Raw genomic sequence first — 23,883 nt, forward strand, 5'->3', positions numbered from 1 at the left:
GGAGCAAGAGCTTGGCAAACTATGCGCCAGGTCCGAGGTAATCCTTCCGGCAGGGATACATACGGCGTGAACCTGTGGGTCATGCCAGCCACGGCCCACTAGCCCAGAGAGCCTGCCCAGGACCTACTGCCCAGGGCTGGGCCTTGGGAGGCTGCCACTTTCTCATTGACATAAAACAGCCTTGCAGAGGGTGGGAGCTCTGCAGACAAGAGCCCGCGTCTGGGCTCTCTCTCTCTCTTTTTTTTTAGAAGGGAGAAATGTCTCCCCTCGCTTGACTGGCATTCAAACCCTTCTGCCTTGGAGAGAATTCTCAGGCCTCTTGAGATGGGAAGGGGAGGGGAAACAAAGGACCCTCCCTCCGCAGGCTTGCACGCAGGGCTGTTTGCTGCTGTGGGCATGGAGCAGGTGAGGGCCACCACCAGGGAGCAGGGGCTAGACTCCCACGTCTCAGGGATGGGCTCATTCTATGCTGGGAGAGGAGAATCACCCCCCCCCCCCCGCCTGGCGCAGCCCCACCCTCTGACCCCTCAGGAAGATAGGCTGTGAGCGGAGGATGGAGCTGGGATGGTGATGGGAAGTTCTGCTTTTGGTTGGTTGGTTGAGAGAGGTCGTTTCTAAAATTCAGGGCACACGTGTGAATTCTTTCTAACTAGTCTGCCCCAGCCCAGGTCCCAGGGCACACTCAGGACTGAGGAGGTCGGGGCCTGTGCAGCAGGAAAGTGGAGAGACTGGGGCAGGTGGGCCACGGGGTCCAGAGATCTTCAGCCAGGGGAGAGCCTGGGTGGGCCACAGGGTCCAGAGGGCTTCAGCCAGGGGAGAGCCTGGGGCAGGCGGGCCACGGGGCCCAGAGAGCTTTAGCCAGGGGAAAGCCTGGGGCAGGTGGGCCATGGGGTCCAAAGAGCTTCAGAGAGGGGAGAGCCTGGGGTGGGCGGGCCACGGGGTCCAGAGATCTTCAGCCGGGGGAGAGCCTGGGGTGGGCGGGCCACGGGGTCCAGAGATCTTCAGCCGGGGAGGGCCACGGGGTCCAGAGGGCTTCAGCGAGGCGGCACTGGCTTTAGAGGGACCCAAGTTTCTGTCATTGCTAACAGTTTAAATTTAAAAAGCAGAAGGCCGCACTCTGGCCAGCCGGTTGCTGGCCGGAGAAATTGGGGCGTGGCGGAGTCTGTGGCAGGCTGGTCCCGCCCCCGGCTGCTGGTGCGGGGTCTTGGACGCGGCGCGGCACGGCACATCAGCCACAGGAGCAGCCGGCACCCCTTTCTCATCAGACATCCCCACATCCAGGAGGAAGATGACATCCCGTTGTACCTGAAGGGCGGCGTCGTTGACAACATCCTGTACCGAGTGACCATGGGGCTGTGTCTGGGCGGCACTGCCTACGGCTTGTACTGCCTTGGCTGGGCCTCCTTCCCCCCGCAATAAATGAGACCAAGAAGCCTAGGGGTCTGAGGAACTTCAAGAAGCCTGGGGGGTCTGAGGAACCTGGACAAGAGTGAACATGACATTAACTATGTATTGCAAAATTACCTGTCCCAGATTTTTGTACATCCTTTGTTTCTGTGGCTATATTCACAACAGAGTCTTTCTCGTCACTTGTAGTCTAAATGGGATTTGAAACAAAATAATCAGTACAAAAAGTATATTTCATAGACTATAAGAGTTAATAGTTCAAAACATAAATGAGAGTACAAATACCTTCAAGGCCAGTTTCTGAGAAGACTCTGGAAAAGAAAGGGATACATAATCAATCATAAGTAAATACGATAAAGTTAACCATACATTCATGAAGTGTTTGCAACAAGCTGTATTTTCCTGCCTGTATTAGTGTTGACTTAGATGTTTTATACTTTGTGTTTTGGGACAGGAACATGACAGAAACACACTGAAGAAAACAGGAGTACAGTTTTCATGAAAGATACACTTCCAATTTCAAATGTAATCTTATTCTTCACGTCTATTACTTCAAGAAAAAAGTGTCATTATAAAGGTGGATATGCCAAGTGATGATGTAAAATGTAATCTAAAATCAGAGGAGCAACTCATACAACTGGGAATCAATGTCTACTCACTATTGCATGTTTTTCATGCTGGACATCAGAAGGATTTATACCATTATACTACAAATATTCATCATGCTCTTCTACTTGCCTGATAATTGAGCAGTACACAATGACTATGACACTTTAGTTGAATATACGCTTTACAAGTCCTCAGTGGAAGTGTCCCAGAATGACCAGCTTAGATATATGTTTGGTGAATTCTAGTATATAATATGCTTTATTTGTGGTGTCATAATGTCCTTACATTTCTTGTATCCTCTAGTATAGCCATCTGAAAGTTTATTCATTGACTCACAGCAAGAAGGCCTAACATGTTGATTATGAGAAACAAAATTACTACATCAGTGGTCTCTAGTTCTCATTCTACAGTGTTTATCATTTATTATGATCACATCTTTCCTCTGGCTTAAGCAATACAATCTGATAACTATAATTTCTATTACTTAATCTCTTTCTCCTTCTACTCTTGATGAAAACATACTCTTAATGAAATCAAAGAAAATTTATACTGTTCCCTGAGCTGCTTATGCCTTGACTGCTCTCCAGTGGTTCTTCTTCCCAATGTCAATGTAGGGAAGTCTATAATCTTACTAATCGGAACATGGCCTAGGAACAGCAGCATCGGCATCACCTGAGAACTTACTACAAATGCAGAATCTCAGGCCTGTTGAATCAAAATGTGTAGCTTCAATGAGCACCCTGCTGATTTATTTGGTGGGGGGAAGTTCTATCTTGAGTGATCATGACATTAAATGTGTATTGCTAAATTACCTGCTCCAGATTTTTGCCCATCTGCTGTTCCTGTGGCTACATTCAAAAGAGAAACTTTCCTTTTCAACAGAGCCTGAATGGGATGAGAAATAAAGAAATCAATATGTAATGTATATTTGATAGACTATATAGTTAACATTTTTAAATATAAATGAAAGAGTAATTACCTTCCAGGCACGTTGTTTCTGAGAAGACACTGAAAAGCAAATGGGATACATAATCAATCATATATAAATATGATAAAGTTATCAGTACATTCATGCAGTGTTACCATCAAGCTGTATCCCACTGCCTGTATTAGTGTAGGCTTTGATACTTTATACTTTGTGTCTTGGGACAGGAACATGACAGAAATACACTGAAGAAAACAGGAGTACAGTCTTCAAAATATATACACTTACACTGTCAAATGTGATATGATTTGTCGTGTGTCTAAAACTCAAATAAAGCAGTGTCAATATCAATGTGGATATGCCGAGTGATGAGGACCAATGTGATCTAAAATCAGAGGAGCAACTCATACACCTGAGAATCAGTGTCAAAGCAGGTGGTACATATTCCAGCATATCTTTCATGCAAGACATCAGAAGGATTTATACCATTATGCTACAAACATTCATCATGCTCTTTAACTTGCCCAATAACCGAGAAAGTACACAATTGTGATGACACTTCAGTTGAACGTACACTTCACATCTCTTCATTGGAACTGTCCTAAATGGATCAGCTTCGATATAAGTTTGGAGAATCCTAGCAGATAAGATTCATTATTTCTCACACCCATATGGTATAATAATGTGTCTACATTTCTTGTATCCTGTAGTTGAGCCTTCTGAAACTTTCTTCATCCACCCATGGCAAAAAGATATAATGTATAAACCTTAATGAAAAGTATCATCAATTATCAATTTTGACATACTTTTACAAAGTAAAAGTACTACAAGCATTAGATACTAATAAGATTTTACATTCAAAAATCACTCCAACAGTCGTTAAAAATAACCCTATTAGGATTCTAATGATGAATTCAACATTAGTTTTGTTTCTTAAATAGTCTTATCTGGAGTACCATGTTATTCTCTACAGAATTTTTATGAAATAGCTATTTTACAAGAGTTAATTCCTTGAACAACAAGCCAATGTATTCATATTCAAGTTTATCTCATTTTTATAACTAAAATCAACAAAATATGTATCTATGATGTCCAATAGCAACAAGAAGTAATGAGTCAGAGTGGTTCATCCCAATTCCAGCACTCTTTCCTGCTTCTAGTAGTTCCTGAAGTAGCCAAAATCAAATCTTCTTTTACATAAATATTCTAAATGTTTCTGAAGTGAGTTCACTACATTTCCTCAGCAGAGCCCCAAAATTATATATATCACTTCTTCTTTTCCCTCCTTCCTGCCTCACAATCCCTCCTCCTTGAAAAATATAATTACTGCATCAGTGGTCAATGTAGGGAAGTCTATAATCTTACTTCTCAGATCATGGCCAATGACCAGCAGTATCAGTGTCACCCAGGAAATGCAGAATCTCAGGCCTGCTGAATCAGAATGTGCAGCTGGGATGAGCCCTCCACTGATTTATTCATGGAAGAGAAATTCTCGCCTATCTTGAGTGAATATGACATTAGCTGTGTATCACAAAATTACCTCTCCCAGATTTTCGTCCATCCTTTATTTCTGTGGTTATATTTGAAACAGAATCTTTCTTGTCACTTGTAGCCTGAATGGGAGTTGAAACAAAAGAATCAATATATAAAGTATATTTCATAGACTATAAGAGTTAATAGTTCAAAACAAAAATAAGAGTATAATTACCTTCAAAGCCTGTTGTTTCTGAGAAGAACCTGAAAAAAAGGAATACATAATTAATTATAAGTAAATATGATAAAGTTATTCATATATTCAGGAAGTGTTTGCAACAAGCTGTATTTTCCTGCCTGTATTAATGTAGGCTTTGATGTTTTGTACTGTGTGTCTTGGAACATGACAGGTATATATTGTAGAAAACAAGAGTACAGTCTTAACAAAAGATATACTTCCAATTTCAAATGCAATATTATTCTTCATATGTCTATTATGACCAAAAAAAGTGTCATTATCAATGTGAATATGTCAAGTAATGAGGTAAAATGTGATCTAAAATCAGAGGAGCAACTCATACATCTGGGAATCAAAGTCAAAGCAGGTGGTACATCCTCCCACATATCTTTCATGCAAGACATCAGAAGGATTTATACCATTATACTACAAACACTCATCATCCTCTTCTACTTGCCTGATAATTGAGCAGGTACACAATGACAATGACACTTTATTTGAATGTACACTTCACAAGTCCTCAGTGGAAGTGTACTGGATTGATCACCTTGGATATATGTTTGGTGAATCATAGTATATAATATGCTTTATTTCTCATACCAGTGTTGTGTATTAATATGCCTACAGTCATTGCATCCTCTAGTTTGCCTTCAGAAGGTTTCTTCAGCCACTCATGGCAACAAGGCATAATACATAAACTTGATCAAAAAGTAAAATAAACTGTAAAATTTGACGTACTTATACAAAATAAAGTTGTTAGGAGCATTAGATAAGAATAAGTATGAATAAGCTTTTACATTTGGAAATCACTCCAACATCTATTGAAAATGACTTTTTATAAGAGTCAATTAATGAATTCAGCATTATTTTTGTTTCTAAAATAGTCTGGTTTGATATATGACTAAAGCATTTTCCTCATATTGCTATTTCATCCAAAAGTTATCTCTTTGGAAAACAAAGCCAATGTATGCATATTCATGATTATCTCATTTAAATAACTAATAACAAAATATACATCTCTGTTGCCCAACAGTAACAAAGAGGAGTAATGAGTCACTGTGGTTTATCTCAATTCTAGCATTGTTTCCTGCTTCCAATATTGGAGCAGCCAAAATCAAATCTTCTTATACAAAATATCCTTAATATATCTGAAGGGAGTTTACACAGGTTTCCCCAGCAGAAACCCAAAAAATCCGTAAATAACTTCTTATAACTCCTTATTTTCCCTCCTTCCGGCCTCGCAGTCCGTCTTTCTTGAGAACAATAATTGCTACATCAGTGATCTCATTAGTTCTCATTCTACAGTGTTATGGGTCATTACGATCACTTCTTTCTTCTAGTTTTAGCAATACAATCAGATGCTGGTAATTTCCGTTACTTAATCTCTTTCTTTTTTCCCTCTTCATGGAAATATGCTGTGGAATTAAAGTAACATTATGCGGTCCCTTGAGCCTGGTATGTCTGGCACTGCTCTTTAATGGTTTTTCTTCCCAATTTCAACGTAGAGAAGTTTACAATCTTACTACTCAGTTCATGGCCAAGGCTCAGCAGCATCAGTTTCACCAGAGAACTTACTACAAAGTGCAGAATCTCAGGCCTGCTGAATTAGAAGGTGCAGCTTCAGTTAGACCCTGCTGATTTATTTAGGGAAAAGAAGCTCTCTTCTATCTTGAGTGAACATGACATTAAATGTGTATTGCAAAATTACCTGTCCCAGATTGTTGTTCATCCTTTATTTCTGTGGCTATATTCAAAACAGAATCTTTCTTGTCACTTGCAGCCTGAATAGGATTTGAAACAAAATATTCAATACACAAAGTATATTTTACAGACTATACAGTTAATAATTCAAAACATAAATGAGAGTGTAATTACCTTCAAAGTTGATTGTTTCTGAGAAGACACTGAAAAGAAAAAGGGATACATAATCGCTCATATGTAAACACGATAAAGTTATCCATACTTTCCATATTTATCCCTACTTTCATGCAGTGTTAGAATCAAGCAGTATTTTCCTGCCTGTATTAGTGTTTATACTTTGATGTTTTATACTTTGAGTCTTGGAACAGGAACATGAAATACACTGAAGAAAACATGAATACGGGCTTCAAAAAATATACTCTTACAATTTAAAATGCGATATTATTTGTCATTTCTCTAAAACTAAAATGTTGTCAGTATCAATGTGGATATGCCAAGTCATGGGGACAAATGTGATCTGAAATCAGAGAAGCAACTTGTACACCCTGGAATCAATGTCAAACAGGTGGTACACACTTGTGCATGTCTTTCATGCAGGACATCAGAAGGATTTATACTATTATACTATAAATATTCATGATGTTCTTTCACTTGTCTGATAACTGGGAAGGTATACAATGGCAATGGCACTTTAGTTCAATGTACACTTTGTTAAGTCCTGAGTGAAAGTGTTCTGGATTGATCAGCCTGGATATGTGTTTAGTAAATCCTAGTATGTAATATTCATTATTTGTCACACCTATATGGTGAAACACTGTGTTCACATTTCTTGTAGCTTCTCGTTTAGCCGTCAAAACTTCTTCATCCACTCATAGCAACTAGGTATAATATATAAACCTCATCAAAAAGTGTAATAAATTATCAAATTTGACATTTTTATGCAAAGTAAAGTTGCTACAAGCATTAGATATAAAAAAGCTTTTACTTTTGGAAATTACTCCAATATTTATTGAAAATGATCATTTTATAAGAGTCAATGAATTCAATATTATTTTTGTTTCTAAAATAGTTTTGTAGTATCATGTTATTCTCTTATTATTATAAATACTAATTGTGCACAACATGATGTCTTAAAATATGTATATACTGTAGAATGGCTCAAGCAAGCTAATTATCATGTGAATTATTTCCCATCCTTATTTTTTGTAGTGAAGACTAGTTAAAATCTGCTCTGCAATTTTCATTAATACATTGTTATTAATTATACTCATGATGTACAATAGATTGTAGTCATCATGCTGTACAATAGATTTCTTGGACTTATTCTTCCTGTCTAACTGAAATGTTTTATATATGTGTGTGTGTGTATATATATACATATATTTTAATTCTACTTTAGGTTCTGGGTACATGTGCAGAACATGCAGGATTGTTTCATAGGTACATACATCACAATGTGGTTTGCACTCTTTCCTGTTTCCAGTAGTTCCTGGAGCAGCCAAAATCATCTTTTATGCAAATATTCTAAATGCATCTGAAATAAGTTCACTTATACTTAGTCTTAATTTCAAAAATCATTTTCTTTATACTCATGAAGTCTCCTGATATTAATACATTTCCTAAATTCAGCAGTTCAGCCTTCTTGCCATCTCTTCACCCACTTTTGCCAAAACCTACACGTCAAAGGAATAATGTGTAATCCGATTCCCATGAAAACAAATTAAACAAAATATTTAAATCACCAGACTTCTTTTCTTATTAATAACCAAATATATATTATATATATAAATTCTTATATATATTGATATATATATAAATAATATATATAACATATATAATAATATGTATTATTTATATATATTTGGTTGGTTATTAAGAAAATATATATATTTGGTTGGTTAATAAAAGACATGTATGTGTGTGTGTGTGTGTGTGTGTGTAATGATTGCCAAGATTATTGGAAGTTGCCCTTTTAGTACTCAAGAAATGCATTCTTTGATTCCTTTGTTTCTAAAGCTAGTTTGATATTATATACCATAGGGGCTTCTCAGGTCCTTTTATGAAATAACTACCTCAGCAAACACAGCTTTCCTAATGAAAAAATAATCAATTTTCTCGATTAAAGTGCATCCCAATATGCTAACTGATGTGAACAAAGCACGTATCATTGATGTGCAAAACTTCCAGGGAGAAGAAATGGAATCCTGTCAGTCACCCTCCTCCTTCTAACTTCTGCTTTCCGTAAAGTGACTTCCCATATGTCTTCTCATTAGAAACCTCCAAATTACCTCACTGGCTTTCTTTGTTTATACCTGCCCAATTTGGCATACACTCTTTTTCATTCATTAATCTAATATCCATATTGGTGGACTCCATTCTCAGCCCTTTACACTTATTTCTTCATTATTCTCATCACCACTATATTGTGAAATCTGTACAATCCCATTCTCACACATGTGTATATAAGGTTTTTCTTTATTAAAATGTTAACTGTGTCAGATACTTGACTAATGTGTACAAATTCCTTCCTCACTAAAGTAGCCCCATGGCCTCCTCTCTGCCATAGACACACTGTTGCACAGATGTTCTTCACTCACATCAGTTTGTTTATCTATTGTCTCTCATTTTGTCTTTATGTTTTTGCTTCATATTATGAGTTATGATCACAGGCTCAGCAATCTATCTCACTTATTTTCCTCTCCAGGAAACATTACTGAGCAGTAAATTAGAATCTTCCAGGATATAAACACTTTTATGTACACGAGGCCTTGAGGCGCTATTTTATGTTTATGCATAACCCCACTATTTCTATGCCTTCCAGAGAAATAGGCTCTGGAATTTTACTGAACATAACCTATTTAAAACTTCTTTAACTACAATGACACCATCTTTCCTCGATGCACCAACATCTTCAGAAATAACGTGTGAAGATTTGAAAACATGTCAGTAATTGACATGAAAAATGAAGCATTGGCATAATTTTTTACAGATATAAATAAGACAAGCTGAGATCTGTAGGAGAGCAGAGTGCCATTAGACAGGAAATAAATATGGAATAGAAATATTTTCATTTGTAATGAAAAGTCTTAACAGTTTTCAGAAGAGGAAAAAATACACACACACACACACACACACACCCCAGAGCAATACAGCTTTACAGGGCTTTTCTTCATCAAGGGCCTATTTGTCATTTGACATCAGGTAATGGTTTATAGGGATCAAAGGAGTTCTAAATTGTGACCTGAGTAGTTTAGAGTTTAATACTGAGGAAGGGGAGCCAAGAGGACAAGTAACACTTTTACCATTGGCCATTTCCATTCCTACTGTCATTCTCTGAAAAGCACACAATAGAGTTTCTAAGAGTCATGACGTGTCAGAATGACATGGTTTAAGGGGTAAACAGGTGCAATCAACACAGCCATGGGAGAGATACTTGATACTTGGAAACAGATTCTACCTATTATCTATGAAAGTGCATGTATCTTGTAAAATATTTTTAATGTGCATTGCAGTGATTTAAAAGTAAAAAATATTAATTCAGGCTGTTGGTTACCTGTCAGTAATGAATGGTAGTAGAAGAAAAGATTCTAAGGCCAAAGCAACTCAGAATCATTGTTTTTAAACACTGTATCTACCAAAGAGTTAAAAAAGAATGATGAATGACTTTACTCATTTCTAATCAGAGATAAACACACACACACATACAGAAACTCAATCCAGCAATCAAAAGATGTGGTTAAGTAAAGATTCTCAATGTAACAACACTGACACAAAAGAGTTGAAGTTCTAAAACAATTGTAATGTCAGCAGGTATAGCTTTTCTCAAGATGAAGAAGAGAGAAGAGTATTGCAGTCCATTTTGAAACACTGAAAAGTTTTATGTTTTCAAAATACACCTCCTCGAATCCCTAACATGCACAGGAATTCAAAATTGGGATCTTTAGATGACAACTTAAAAGGAAAAGCATTTGGGCTAGAGCTCACGGAGAGAAAATGTCTGCCTTATGCTTTAAATATCATTTTATAAACAAAGATATTAACAAGAACATTAGCATATTTACATCAAATCCTTCCATCCCATTTGGGAAAAAGTGAGAATAAAAAACCTATGAGAATTTTCAATATTTTTGAATACATTTTCCAGAATGAAATTTGTAGTGGCAAATTTACCTTCTCTGGAAGTTGGCGAATCCACCCTTCCTACGACTCTAGTTGAAATGTGATCTCTGTCTTTCACAGTATGCTGAATGGGTTTGACAACATAATGATTAACATTTCATGTATATATCACAGAGCATTTTATTAATAATTAAAGAAAATATGTATGTTTACCATAAATGAAGGTGGTTGCTCAGGAGACACTACAAAAAAAAAAAGGAACACATAATTGACTACAGGTAAATATGACACAGCCTACCATCTATCATGCAGTGTTTGTATCCAGCTGAGATCTTTTGGCTTGGCCTTGAAATTGTTACCCATTAGGCTTTGGGTTGCTTTGCTCTTGTTTTGGTTAGCACACATATGACAGAAATATACACATGAAGATCACAGTATAGATTCTATAAAACGTGCAGTCCAGATTGCAAGTGTGAGATTAGGTTTCACATGACTACAAGTAATATAGAAAAGTACTTCTACCAATGTGAATCTGATGAATGAAACCAAAAAAAGTTATGTCAAACGAGAGGACCAAATAGGGCCCCAGAAGGATAAATGTCAAAAGTCCATGGTAGGATGCTAGGGCATGCCTTTAAGAAATCAGACACAAGAATCACTTAAACTATTATATTACAATTGTTATTCTGTCCTTCATTTTGTCCTTTAACTTAGAAACTATGAAGTTGAGATGAGAGTACATTAAAATGTATCATTTACTTCTGTTTGCAGAAAGTGTTCTCAATTATTAGTTTAGATATCTACTTGAAGAAGAATAGTTTATAAAAATACACATGTTCATAGTCATGAAGGCTTCTGGTATTTTCAAATTGCCTGGACTCTCAACTTTCATTCTCTCGGCATCTTTTCATTCACTTATGCAAAAAAATGTATACAACACACATCAAATAAATAATAAGTACTCAAATTTCCATATTAAAAACTCTAACCAAAATCTGTTAACTATCACTGATTGTTATGTTTTTTTCATAACAATCAACTTTTTTTTTTGTGGTTGAGACAACGGTTCACTCTGTTGCTCAGGCTGGAGTGCAGAGGTGCAATCTGCGCTTACAGCAGCCTCCACTTCCCAGGTGCAATCAATTCTCCTGCCTCAGCCTCCCAAATAGCCGAGACTACAAGCATGTGCCTGGCTAATTTTTTGTATTTTTAGTAGAGATGGGGTTTCACTGTGTTAGCCAGTGTCGCTTTCTTGACCTTGTCATCTGCCTGCATTTGCCTCCCAAAGTGTTGGGATTACAGGCGTGAGCCACTGCACCCAGCCTAATCAACTTCTATGTATCAAAATCTTAGCCATGATTATTGACAGTCACACTTTTAGTACTCAAGAAATAAACTTGTTTGGTTTTTTCTAAAGTCAGTTTGATATGCTATAGCATAGCAGTCTCAGGTACTTTTAAAAAAATGGCTATTTCAATAAAAACAGCATTTTTTCTTTTTTTTGAGACGGAATTTCGCTGTTGTTACCCAGGCCGGAGTGCAATGGCGCGATCCCAGCTCACCGCAACCTCCGCCTCCTGGGTTCAAGCAATTCTCCCGCCTCAGCCTTCCGAGTAGCTGGGACTACAGGCACGCGCCACCATGCCCAGCTCATTTTTGTATTCTTAGAAGAGACAGGGTTTCACCATGTTGACCAGGATGGTCTCGGTCTCGACCTTGTGAACCACCCGCCTCGGCCTCCCAAAGTGCTGGGATTATAGGCGTGAACCACCGCGTCCGGCCCAGTAAATTATTTTCAATGCTAATTGCTTATTTTTGTGATATTGTCAGGATGTATGTTGCAAAAGTAATTCTACTAGATTGTGAGTTCCATGAGAGCTAAGAGCAGGAACTGCATTGTTTACCTGGTTGAAACCTGAGGTAGATACTTCAAGTAGATACTTTCCTGCTCTTAGCTCACAATCTAGAGTACTTGATTGAGTTCCATGAGAGCTAAGAGCAGGAAAGTATCTACTTCAAGTTTCGGCCGGGCACGGTGGCTCAAGCCTGTAATCCCAGCACTTTGGGAACCCGAGGCGGGTGGATCACGAGGTCATGAGATCGAGACCATCCTGGTCAAAATGGTGAAACCCCGTCTCTACTAAAGATACAAAAAATTAGCTGGGCATGGTGGCGCGTGCCTATAATCCCAGCTACTCGGGAGGCTGAGGCAGGAGAATTGCCTGAACCCAGGAGGCGGAGGCTGCAGTGAGCCGAGATCGCGCCATTGCACTCCAGCCTGGGTAACAAGAGCGAAACTCCGTCTCAAAAAAAAAAAAAAAAGTTTCAACCAGGTAAACAATGCAGTTCCTGCTCTTGGCTCTCGTGGAATAACAATCTAGTAGAATTACTTTTGCAACATACATCCTGACAATATCACAAAAATAAACAATTAGCATTGAAAATAATTTACGGGGCCGGACGCGGTGGTTCACGCCTGTAATCCCAGCACTTTGGGAGGACGAGGCAGGTGGTTCACAAGGTGGAGACGGAGACCATCCTGGTCAACATGGTGAAACCCCGTCTCTTCTTTCTTTTTTTTGAGACGGAGTTTCACTCTTGTTACCCAGGCTGGAGTGTAATGCGCGATCTCGGCTCACCGCAACCTCCGCCTCCAAGGTTCAGGCAATTCTCCTGCCTCAGCCTCCTGAGTAGCTGGGATTACAGGCACGCGCCACCGTGCCCAGCTAATTTTTTGTATTTTTAGTAGAGACGGGGTTTCACCATGTTGACCAGGATGGTCTCGCTCTCTTGACCTCGTGATCCACCCGCCTCGGCCTCCCAAAGTGCTGGGATTACAGGCTAGAGCCACCGCGCCCGGCCGAAATCCCGTCTCTTCTAAAAATACAAAAATGAGCTGGGCATGGTGGCGCGCGCCTGTAGTCCCAGCTACTCAGAAGGCTGAGGCGGCAGAATTGCTTGAACCGAGGAGGCGGAGGTTGTGGTGAGCCGGGATCGCGCCATTGCACTCCAGCCTGGGTAACAACAGCGAAATTCCGTCTCAAAAATAATAATAATAATACAAAAATTAGCTGGGCATGGTGGCGCGTGCCTGTTGTCTCAGCTACTCGGGAGCCTGAGGCGGGAGAATTGCTTGAACCCAGGAGGCGGAGGTTGCGGTGAGCCGAGATTGGGCCATTGCACTCCAGCCTGGGTAACAAGAGTGAAACTCCGTCTCGGGGGGGAAAAACAAACAAAAAATTTACGGGCTGGGCGCGGTGGCTCACACCTATAATGCCAGCACTTTGGGAGGCCGAGGCAGGTGGATCACGAGGTCAAGAGATGAGACATCCTGGTCAACATGGTGAAACCCCGTCTCTACTAAAAATACAAAAATGAGCTGGGCATGGTGGTGCACGCCTGTAGTCCCAGCTACTCGGGAGGCTGAGGCGGGAGAATTGCTTGAACCCAGGAGGCGGAGGTTGTCGTGAGCCGAGATCGTGCCATTGCACTCCAGCCTGGGTAACGAGAGCGAAACTCCATCTCAAAAAAAAGAAAAAAGAAAAAAAAAAAATTTACGGGCAGGTCACAGTCGCTCACGCCTGTAATCCCAGCACTTTGGGAGGCCGAGGCGGGTGGATCACGAGGTCAATAGATCGAGACCATCCTGGTAAAAAACAGCCAATGTTTTGATATCCAAGTGCCTCCCAGTTTGCTAATGAACATGAATGAAGCACATATCATTGATGTGTAACCCTTATAGAAAGAAGAAATGAGTTCCTGTGGTTTACTGTCATTCTTCTACCCTCTGCTTCTAGTAAGTTCTGAAGCAGCAATAATTTAATCTTCTCTTTGAGTGGGAATATACTGAGTCCACATAAAATGAATTCCCTCAAGTTTCCTTATCAGAAACCACCAAATTACCTAGCCAGCTGCTTTCTTAATTTACAACATCCCATGTCACATTTTTTTTTTGTAAATCGAATGTCCATATCTCAACAATGAATATTATATTTTGGTCAACAAGTTTAACTGTTGACCAAAGTTTTAAAAAAAAGTATAAAATAAATTATATTTACTATTTAAAATTCATAAATTATATTTATAGTTTAATTTAAATTAGGTTTATAATTTAATGTAATTTACATTTAGTTTCAGATTTATTTTAAATTATAAACTACATTTTCAAAAATTATATTATTAAATCATAGAAAATTATTCAGCTATATTCAGTATCTCACCACCTTTGTTTTTTCTACACAAAAAATAACATTATCATTGTTTTATTGCTCTCGTTGAGCACTTTTTATAATACCAATACCATTTGCTTTTTTTCCAGTTGTTGGTAGTACTTTTCCTTCCTATTAAAAAAAAGAGAAAAAAGAAATCTTCAGAAACTGTTGTATTTATCACTCAGTCAGTAATTCAAGAAACATTTGCAGTGTCTACAAATTCATAGGGTCTACCTTAGAAAAATCTGATAATATGAATAAAATACTAATATTTTACTACATTGGAAATAGAAATATAGAAAAACAAAAGCAGAAAATAACATTCATTATTTCTGCAATTCAAGTCAATAAAATACAGTAACAGCACAAAGGCAATAAGGGTTATTTCTACCTGAAAAGCTCCTGAGACACTACGAATTTAGGGTCATATTTTTAAAATAGACGAGTGAAGATTTAAGAGTGTGAAGGGTTTCTATTTGGAGCAGCATGTGGAAAAAAAATAAGGCATGAAACAGCATAGCAAATAAGAAATATCACAATAATGTGGTAAAACTTGGACATAGAGAAAATGGGGTGGAGAGATAAAATGGGAGAAATAGGCCAAACCACAAAATATGTGTTATGTTAGAATGTAAATGTTTCCTTCATGTAACAAAGATCTAGTCATAAGCAGATGAGTTACCTCAAAGTAAACACATTTAAGAAAGGTCAGCCTGAAAGACATATATGTATAGATAGATGTGGGGAGAAGAAAGAAACAAAAAAGAACATTCCAAAAGTATAGGTCAGGCAGTCAATTACAGTAATGAGATATGAGAAGTGGTAAAAAATAGAAAATACAAAACTTGGTGCAACACTGGATTGGCAGTGTGAGGAAAATCTGGAGTGCAGTTTTTCTGCTTCAATGTTTCATTGCTACCTATGAGTTGTTAGTTACTAAAATTAAGAAGCCAATCAGCAGAGTATATTACAAAGAGTCAGGAAAGAATCTGGAAGGCATCAAGAACAATGTGTTTCAGTTTGAGACCTATCAAATTTGAGGCACAAAGGGGACTTAGTTGACTGAGCTGGGTAAATCCCTTTTGAGTAGAAATAGATGACCTAACTCAAAAAAACCCCATATGTTGTTGAGAAGATCAACATTTGTAAAATATACGAAACTGATAGGATTCAATAATTTAAACCACTGAAGTACTCTGAAGTTTTGGAAATAAAAACATTGAATTCAAATTTTCAATTATATATTTCTATGCTGGATTAATAGATAATAAATTTTCTTATACAGATATTTATTTCTGAAATATTATGGTTATATGCATTTTTAAACTCAAGGAAAACAGTTATCTAAACCAGTAATTCAAGGTATCATACGAAAACTCATTTATAAAAACCTATCTTACAAGTTTTTAACTTGTAGAAATGTTTATTTGATTATAGAATTATGAGGCATTTTAAGTACTACTAAAGAATAAGAGAGAAGTGTAAAAACCCCATTTTAAAGTTTATATGGCTTTCTGATTCTCCTGTAAATGATATACTAATAGCTCTAGTAGCCTACTTATGCCATAAAGATGACAGTTAAAAATCAGAGAAAGGATCAAGTAACATAATCATATGACTGTGCAAGCAGAAGACTTAGATGTCTTCAAATACACTATTACTGTCAATCAGGACCCAATACTCACACGAAGAGAGAATAAATTTATTTTAAAAATCAAGTCGGCCAGGTGCGGTGGCTCTCACACCTGTAATCCCAGCATTTTGGAAGGCTGACGCGGGAGGATCACTTGAGGTCAGGAGCTCGAGACCAGCCTGGCTGATAACCTCATCTCTCCTAAAAATACAAAAATTAGCCAGGTGTGGTAGCACACACCTGTAGATCCAGCTACTCGGAAGGCTGAGGCATTAGAACTGCTTGAACACCAGAGATGGAGGTTGCACTGAGCTAAGACTGTGCCACTGCACTCCAGCCTGGGCAACAAAGCAAGACTCTGTCTCAAAAAAAAAAAAAAAAAAAAATCAAGTCAAGGACTGGGCACAGTGGCTCAAATCTGTAATCCCAGCACTTTTGGAGGCCAAGGCAGATGTATCCTGAGGTCAGTAGTTCAAGATCAGTCAGGCCAACATAGTGAAACCCTGTCTCTACTAAAAATACAAAAATTAGCGGGGTGTGATGGTGCACGCCTGCAGTCACAGCTACTTGGGAGGCTGACACAGGAGAATTGCTTGAACTTGGGAGGTGGAGGTTGCAGTGAGCCAAGATCAAACCATTGCACTCCAGCCTGGGTGACACAGTGAGATTCTTATCTCAAAAAAATAAAAATAAAAATAAATAAAGTCAAAAGGATTCCTGAATTTTAGAGTAGAATAAATTTATGTGTAAGGTTTAACAGCTATAAATACTAAAGTTAATAAAGCTTCCAGAGAATAACAGAAAATGTCCCAAATGTGACAGATAGTTTTAAAAGTAAAAAGTAATATTCCAGAGATAATTTTGTGTACTCTGTTGGCAATATTTCTTTACTTATGATTCTATGAAAACAGGTAGTTTGTTTAGAAAACAATCATGAGTGTTGATTGCATTCATCTCATGTGTGTTCTTAAGTACAGATGTTAGCAGCACAAGGTAAGTCACATACAGATATTTCTGGACTATCTCCAGAAATAAGTAATAATTCATTTCTTTAAGAGGGTTGCAAGTTAAACTATATAATTTCTCATTCAATGAATATAAATTAAGAACCTCTTTTAAAAATAACCAGAAATTTTCATTTTTATTACTGAAAGTTAAAATGAATGCTTATTTATTTATTCTCAATTATAAAAAAGGCTAAAAAAGCTGCCAAGATTATGTACAAATAAAATAAATTAGTTAGGCAACTTATGAATATACCAAATCCTACTTTAAAAAACTTTTAACCAGAGTCAAAAATTTGATTCATTCAAAATCTGATAAGCCTAAACCAGATCTTACTTTGCCTTATCTATGAACCCAGCATTTACTACATAAAATATAAGACATCACTTTACTAAAATTTAATAAAGTGAGGATTAAATTTTCTTTCCATTTAGACTTTTAAAATTAATAAATAGATGCATATATCTTCAGTGTACATGTGATGATTTGATCCATCTATATAATCTAATGAGGGTAACAGGGATACGCATTGCCTTAAATATGTATCTTTTACTTAAACTAGAAATATTCAAATTATTATCTGCTAGGTGTTTTTTAATGTATAACAGAATAATGTTAACTATAGTCACCCATGAATTTTCTTTCAATCCTTTATTAAAATTACTGATAAGTCACTCAGAAGACTCTGAGCATGTTTTTATTACTTGGCTTTCTTTTCTTAATCTGTATTTAAAATAATTTCTATATTATAGAGACATTCTGCTTTCATTTAAACTCAGGATTTCTATGGTGTTTTTATGTGAATCTTTGTCATCCTGACTCTCTTATTCAGTCTCTGTGTTCTTACATCTTTCCCTTCCTCAACTTTGAATTTGTTGAGCTATTCTTTCAGGTTGCTTTCTACTTCTTTCCTTCCCTAATGACAAACTTGAGAATACTTTAAACCCACCACCTTTATGAATCTCAGTCCTGTGCATATATTTCCCTTGTTGTTACATTTGTTTTCTATTATTATCTTGAGAATTTCCATCCCTTTCTAGGATCCTTGTAATCATTATAAAGATAGGGAGATGGTATGTGAACAAAGAATAGGAAAAATATTTTCAAAATAAAACGATTTAAACTTGTAAAGCTAGAAATCATTAATAGATGAGGGTGAATTGGTAAACAGGAAAATATTCTGATTATTCTATGATAGCTTTTAAACACATCTTCATTTACCTTATCATTCTTTTGGATTTCAAACAAGGTTCCATTTTCAGTTTTTTCAATGCCATATGCAGCATGTACTACAGTGAAAACAAAAGTGAAGAGTAGATGAAATGCATATAATTAAGAATCAGGAAATAAGAACCATATGTGGTGGCTCATGCCTTTAAACCCAGCACTAAGGAAGGCAGAGGGAGGCAGATCACCTGAGGTTAGGAGTTCGAGACTAGCTTGGCCAACATAGTGAAACCCCATCTCTGCTAAAAATACAAAAATTAGCCAGCTGTGGTGGTGTGCACCTGTAATCCCAGCTACTCAGGAGGCTGAGGCAGGAGAATCACCTGAACCCAGGAGGTGGAAGTTACAGTGAGACAAGATAATGCTACTGACCTCCAGCCTGGGGAGCAGAGTAAGTAAGACTCAGTCTAAAAACAAAAGAAAAGAAAACAAAACAAAACAAAAAAAGAATCAGTAAATAATAAAATAGGCAGGCTTAAATAGCTTACAATTTTCTAAAGAATCTTCATAAGGAATCCTCTTTATTTCACATGGTTTTACAATAATCTAGAAGAAAAACAGTCAATTTAGGAATAACATGCAGCAAGTTAAAATAATTACAACAGCTACCATTACTACATGATCTAACACAAAATGTAGAAGTTAAGTCACACATATGTAGATTCAAATCTTGAGTCTGCCATTTACTTATCTACATATTCTAATGCTGTGATGATTATGATTGGTGGTACAGACACAATGTTACTCCTTTCAACCCTAGTTGATTATTATATAAATACTATGATACTCATTAGTTTCATTTCCTATCCAAAACAACCTAGGACAAAAATTTACTTGTATATAATTTAGAGTATTACTGAATAAAAGTAATAATACAAAAGTAAATTAGCTACATTATTTTTCAAAATATGTATGCATTATATCTATCTGTGTGAATTACATTTTGTGGGAATAAAATGTGAGCCTGTGGTTTTTAGTAGTCCTATATTTAAATCGGTTGGCATTGGAAACAGTACAAGTTGCTTGCATTCTCTGTTAAAAGCTAAGAAAAAATTATTGTATAACTTCAGCTCCTTCCAAAAAAGAGAGAACAAAACAACCAACCACCTTACAGAGCAATGATTAATGAATGAAAGCCACACAGAGTTGCTAAAGAGAAAGCTGTAATAAGAATGCTGATAATAGAAACAGAGGTGAAATGAGAAACAGACACTAAAGACATGTGTTCTGCAAGGAAAAAGTTAAGACTGAGGTAAATCATTGTTAAGCAAAGACGAAGGACAGAGAAACAAACAAAAAAAGAGACATGACCAGTCGATCAAATGTGAGCTTAAAAGAAAAGCTTGTGTTCGTAATATAAGCCCAATAATACCGGGTAGCACTTACGCTACAATTTGTTTTGTGTCAACACTTATATAATAAAGAGTTTAGTTCCTTTATTATAAAATAAGACATCCCAAGAGTTAAACATGGTCATCCACCTGAAAGCTGAAACATTCTTACTACAGAGAGAGAGAAAGAGGAAAAGAAAGTACCATCAACTTTCCACCTGGAGAAAGAATTTGTATTCACAATTCCAAAGAGTAATGCATGTCTTGAAAAATATATGTTTAATAGAACATAATTGGGGCTTTAAAAGTTTAAGAAAATTTAATCTAAAACCCTAATCTACGCTTCCAGTTGGAAGATATTAGAAAACATGCTGTATCCACCTTTCCTATTTCCTATCCATCTTTTCTAATTTTTATTTTCTTCCATATGACATATTTTTTAAACAGAAGTAACGTGAATTTACACATTGTCAACCTTAGAAGAAAAGATAAACTAAAAACATTCCAGAAATTTAACAGATTCAATTATTAGCTATATTATGCATATGTGTTAACTATAACACTCCATTATATAAAGGCCAATTTGCCTGTTCATTTATATACATTGAAACTGTTATAATGTTTTATAGAAGCGAGATCTTATTCTAGGTATTCCAGGATACATACAAATATGTTCTGTATTTCAAGTGGCTCATAGTAATGTGGGAGCTTTACAATTATTTTTTCAAGAACAAAGCACAAAAGCCTCTGAAATTTGAAGTGTAGAATGAGATACCAGTACCCTGAGTGGATATTCTTTAAAATTATAATGTAAAAATCTTGTGAAATTGAAGTCTTACCATAAGAATATGGAGAGTCTCTGCTTATCAAACAGGTTCTTTTTTTTTTTAATAACAAAATGCATATTCTTCAAAGAGATTAAGAGTTTAAAGTATTTAAATTTTATATAGACTTAATTTAACGAAGACTTAGAAAACACAGTGTAATCCCTTTGTAATACAGATTTCAGAACAGAACTTAAATTTTTAATCTCCCACAATTTCTCTTTAATTAGAGATAAGGTCTTGCCAAGCTTGGTCTTAAGCTCCTGGACTCAAGCAATTCTCCTAGCTCCATCTCTTCAATAGTTGGAACTACAGGCACATGATACCATGTCTAGCTAAATTTCCACAATTTCTGATCTTATTTTAGTCTAATTATAGAACCAAAGATAAAAATAAAGAAATAGCTCTATGCAAAAAAAATAAATAAAAAAAAACTGTATGTTATCAAAATAAGTGTACAAGAAATTAAAAGAAATGATATGCTATGTGTAACAGGGTGATTCCATGATTCCTATAATAAGTCATCTCATCTATTAAAGGTTCATTTAAACAGAACTAGTATTAGTCATACTCAAATTCTTTACAACTCAAAGTAAAGACACTTACTCAAATAAGCCTAGACCAAAATTTGTGTTTCCGATATTGCAAGAAAGCATTCCCTAACACCATGTTTCTGTCACTATATATTTTCCAGCCCATTATTTTCAGATCCCAACTCTCAAAGTATTTATCAACTATTTCCTATTTGCCAAGTTAAAAAAAAATGAAAATTAACCCCTCCTATTTCTTTGAAATTGTTATCTCTAATAAAAATTTTTTTTTAATTTTTTATTGGATTATAGGTTTTGGGGTACATGAGCAGAGCATGCAAGACAGTTGCGTAGGTACACACATGGCAGTGTGCTTTCTTTTCTTCTCCCCTTCATCTCTAATAAAAATTTTAATACACACATAAAACAATGGTAGGTAGACAACTGCTAAATTTTAGAAGATAATATTATAAAACATGAGATTCAGAGTGAGAACATTAATTTCACAAGTAAGTGCTTTACCTCAGAATCAGGATCAGACTCATCCTCTGGCACAGGCTTTTCAACCGTATCTGGGCTCTGGAGATTCCTATACGGCAAAAAGATACAACAAAAATGAGCAGGTTCATATCTTAAAACAAAACAAAAACTGTCACTCTATACATCTATGTCCTTCCCAGAAAAAAATAATAAAACAGCCTGAGGAAGGCCAGTTACTTGTATATTAAATAATATTTCTTGATATAATTTAGATATGGTCTTGGTTTTAGAAAACATTTTAGTGACCTATTTCTGCCTCCACCTCTCCCAACCTATGAAATATCCAAGAACACTCACCCTTAAACCCATAACAAATACTGACAGAAAATACAATGGCACAGCCAAACAATACTTTGTCCTTAAAAATTATCTACCCTAAAGGCTAAACTGAAAATCCAATTGACATCTGACAGAACTTTTGCTACTGAACTGGAATAAACCTGATAACCTAAAACAAGGTAGAAAATGCACCGACTCTTCTCCATTATCTATTTCTGATTCAAAAACTAATCTGCATCACTGGAAAATAGGAGTCTTGGATCTTCAGCATGAAAGCTACTTAAAGAGTGCCCATTGCTTCTGTTTACCCTAGAACACTACACGGAGCCCCTGAAACACTGGACATGTTTGACAGCAGAGTGTACAAACATCAAAATACAAAGATTTATGTTGTTATTGGGAATATCCTTCAAATAAGATTAAAACAAACTTCTAAAATCCAATTACTATTATATTATAGATCCTGCCTTATTCGGGTCCACAAAAACCAACAAGATTAAAAACCTTCCACCAGGCACGGTGACACACGCCTGTAATCCCAGCAATTTGGGAGGTGCAGGTGGGCAGATCACACAGTCAGGAGTCCAAGACCAGACTGGCCAACATGGGGAAACCCCATCCCTACTAAAAAATACAAAAATTAGCTGGACATGGTGGCTTGTGCCTGTAATCCCAGCTACTTGAGAGACTGATGTAGGAGAATTGCTTCAACCAGGATCCGAGAGACAGGGGTTAAAGTAGCCAAGATAGCCCCATGCACTCCAGCCTGGGCTACAGAGCAAGACTATCTTAAAAAAAAAAAAAAAAAAAAAAAAACTTCATAGACACTCAGATACCCGAGAGACAGACCGCTGGAATATTTCCCCTCCTGAGTAGTTGTAGCTCCATTTCATTCAATACTATATAAATATCTTGCTTACCATAGGCTCCCACCTCAGGATCGGTCTTCTGCAGAGATCCATGGCAATTTCCAATCTATTTCCTCAGACAAGGAAAGCCCAGATTCATAAAAAGGCAAGCTAAAATAATTGAGATTAGGAGCTCTCTATTCCTCTGATGCTGGAAAGTCAGTCAGTCTCAGTCAACCACCCCAAGCATAGGGATGTAACAACTACCCAACTGAAGCTTCATTACCGATTTGCCAACAAATCCTACCATTGACCTAACCTACAGGTACATGAGAGAACTGAGAAAAGAGGCAAAAAAAACAAAAACAAAAACATCCACCCTGGGTCACAGATCTATACACTTAAGCAATCTCTACCTCGGGTCCTAAACCCTCAGTAAGCTTGGGAGGAAGAAGAGGATACCAACATTCATATCTTCTCCAGAGACACTTTACGGTGGCTCAAAATTCTTTTAACATTTTTCAATAAAAACTTTAAAGTTTGGTAGTTCCTCCAGTTAAACAAACAAAAAGGCAGCAGCCTTTTCAGAACCCCCTGAATGCCCTATTTTAATATGCCTTTCTTCATAACTCCCAACATCCTGTGCTTCCAATCTCTCAAGTGTTTATTTCTCTTCAAATTTAGCTGTGCCCTGCAAATTCCGTTCTTATCCACTTTCATTGAGTTCAACAGCTCATTCCATGCTCATCCTCCTCCACTGTGTTCACTAGAGCCACTCCCTCTTTCTGTTATAAAAACACTCAATGACAAAATGATGTAAAAGAAGATTGGGTTTTGCATTAAGAAACCTGAGTGCACATCTCATTTCTGCCATTTACTATATCCAATCGAGTAATTTCATCTCTTTGAGTTTCAGATTCTCCACCTGAACAACCACTTAATCAGGATGGTAAACAGAGATTCAAGTACTAGAGGATATTTTG

At 37.0% G+C, this 23,883-nt stretch overlaps 1 protein-coding gene across 2 annotated transcripts in view; it reads right to left on the reverse strand.

Moving 5' to 3' along the window:
• LOC100393583 (uncharacterized) overlaps positions 1-23,883 on the reverse strand; it is a 227,223-nt gene that overhangs the window by 76,650 nt on the left and 126,690 nt on the right. For both annotated transcript variants that reach the window (XM_078348925.1, XM_078348926.1), the window contains 14 exons: positions 21,756-21,822; positions 19,037-19,094; positions 18,543-18,610; positions 14,773-14,812; positions 10,686-10,714; positions 10,524-10,596; positions 6,528-6,556; positions 6,361-6,433; positions 4,650-4,678; positions 4,482-4,554; positions 2,996-3,024; positions 2,829-2,901; positions 1,693-1,718; positions 1,525-1,597 (listed from right to left, as the gene is read on the reverse strand). In XM_078348925.1, coding sequence (XP_078205051.1) covers positions 1,525-1,597; positions 1,693-1,718; positions 2,829-2,901; positions 2,996-3,024; positions 4,482-4,554; positions 4,650-4,678; positions 6,361-6,433; positions 6,528-6,556; positions 10,524-10,596; positions 10,686-10,714; positions 14,773-14,812; positions 18,543-18,610; positions 19,037-19,094; positions 21,756-21,822 — 740 coding nt within the window. The remainder of the gene's footprint in view (positions 1-1,524; positions 1,598-1,692; positions 1,719-2,828; positions 2,902-2,995; positions 3,025-4,481; positions 4,555-4,649; positions 4,679-6,360; positions 6,434-6,527; positions 6,557-10,523; positions 10,597-10,685; positions 10,715-14,772; positions 14,813-18,542; positions 18,611-19,036; positions 19,095-21,755; positions 21,823-23,883) is intronic.

The sequence above is a fragment of the Callithrix jacchus genome, chromosome 14, assembly GCF_049354715.1.
Source record: "Callithrix jacchus isolate 240 chromosome 14, calJac240_pri, whole genome shotgun sequence".
NCBI lineage: Eukaryota > Metazoa > Chordata > Mammalia > Primates > Cebidae > Callithrix > Callithrix jacchus.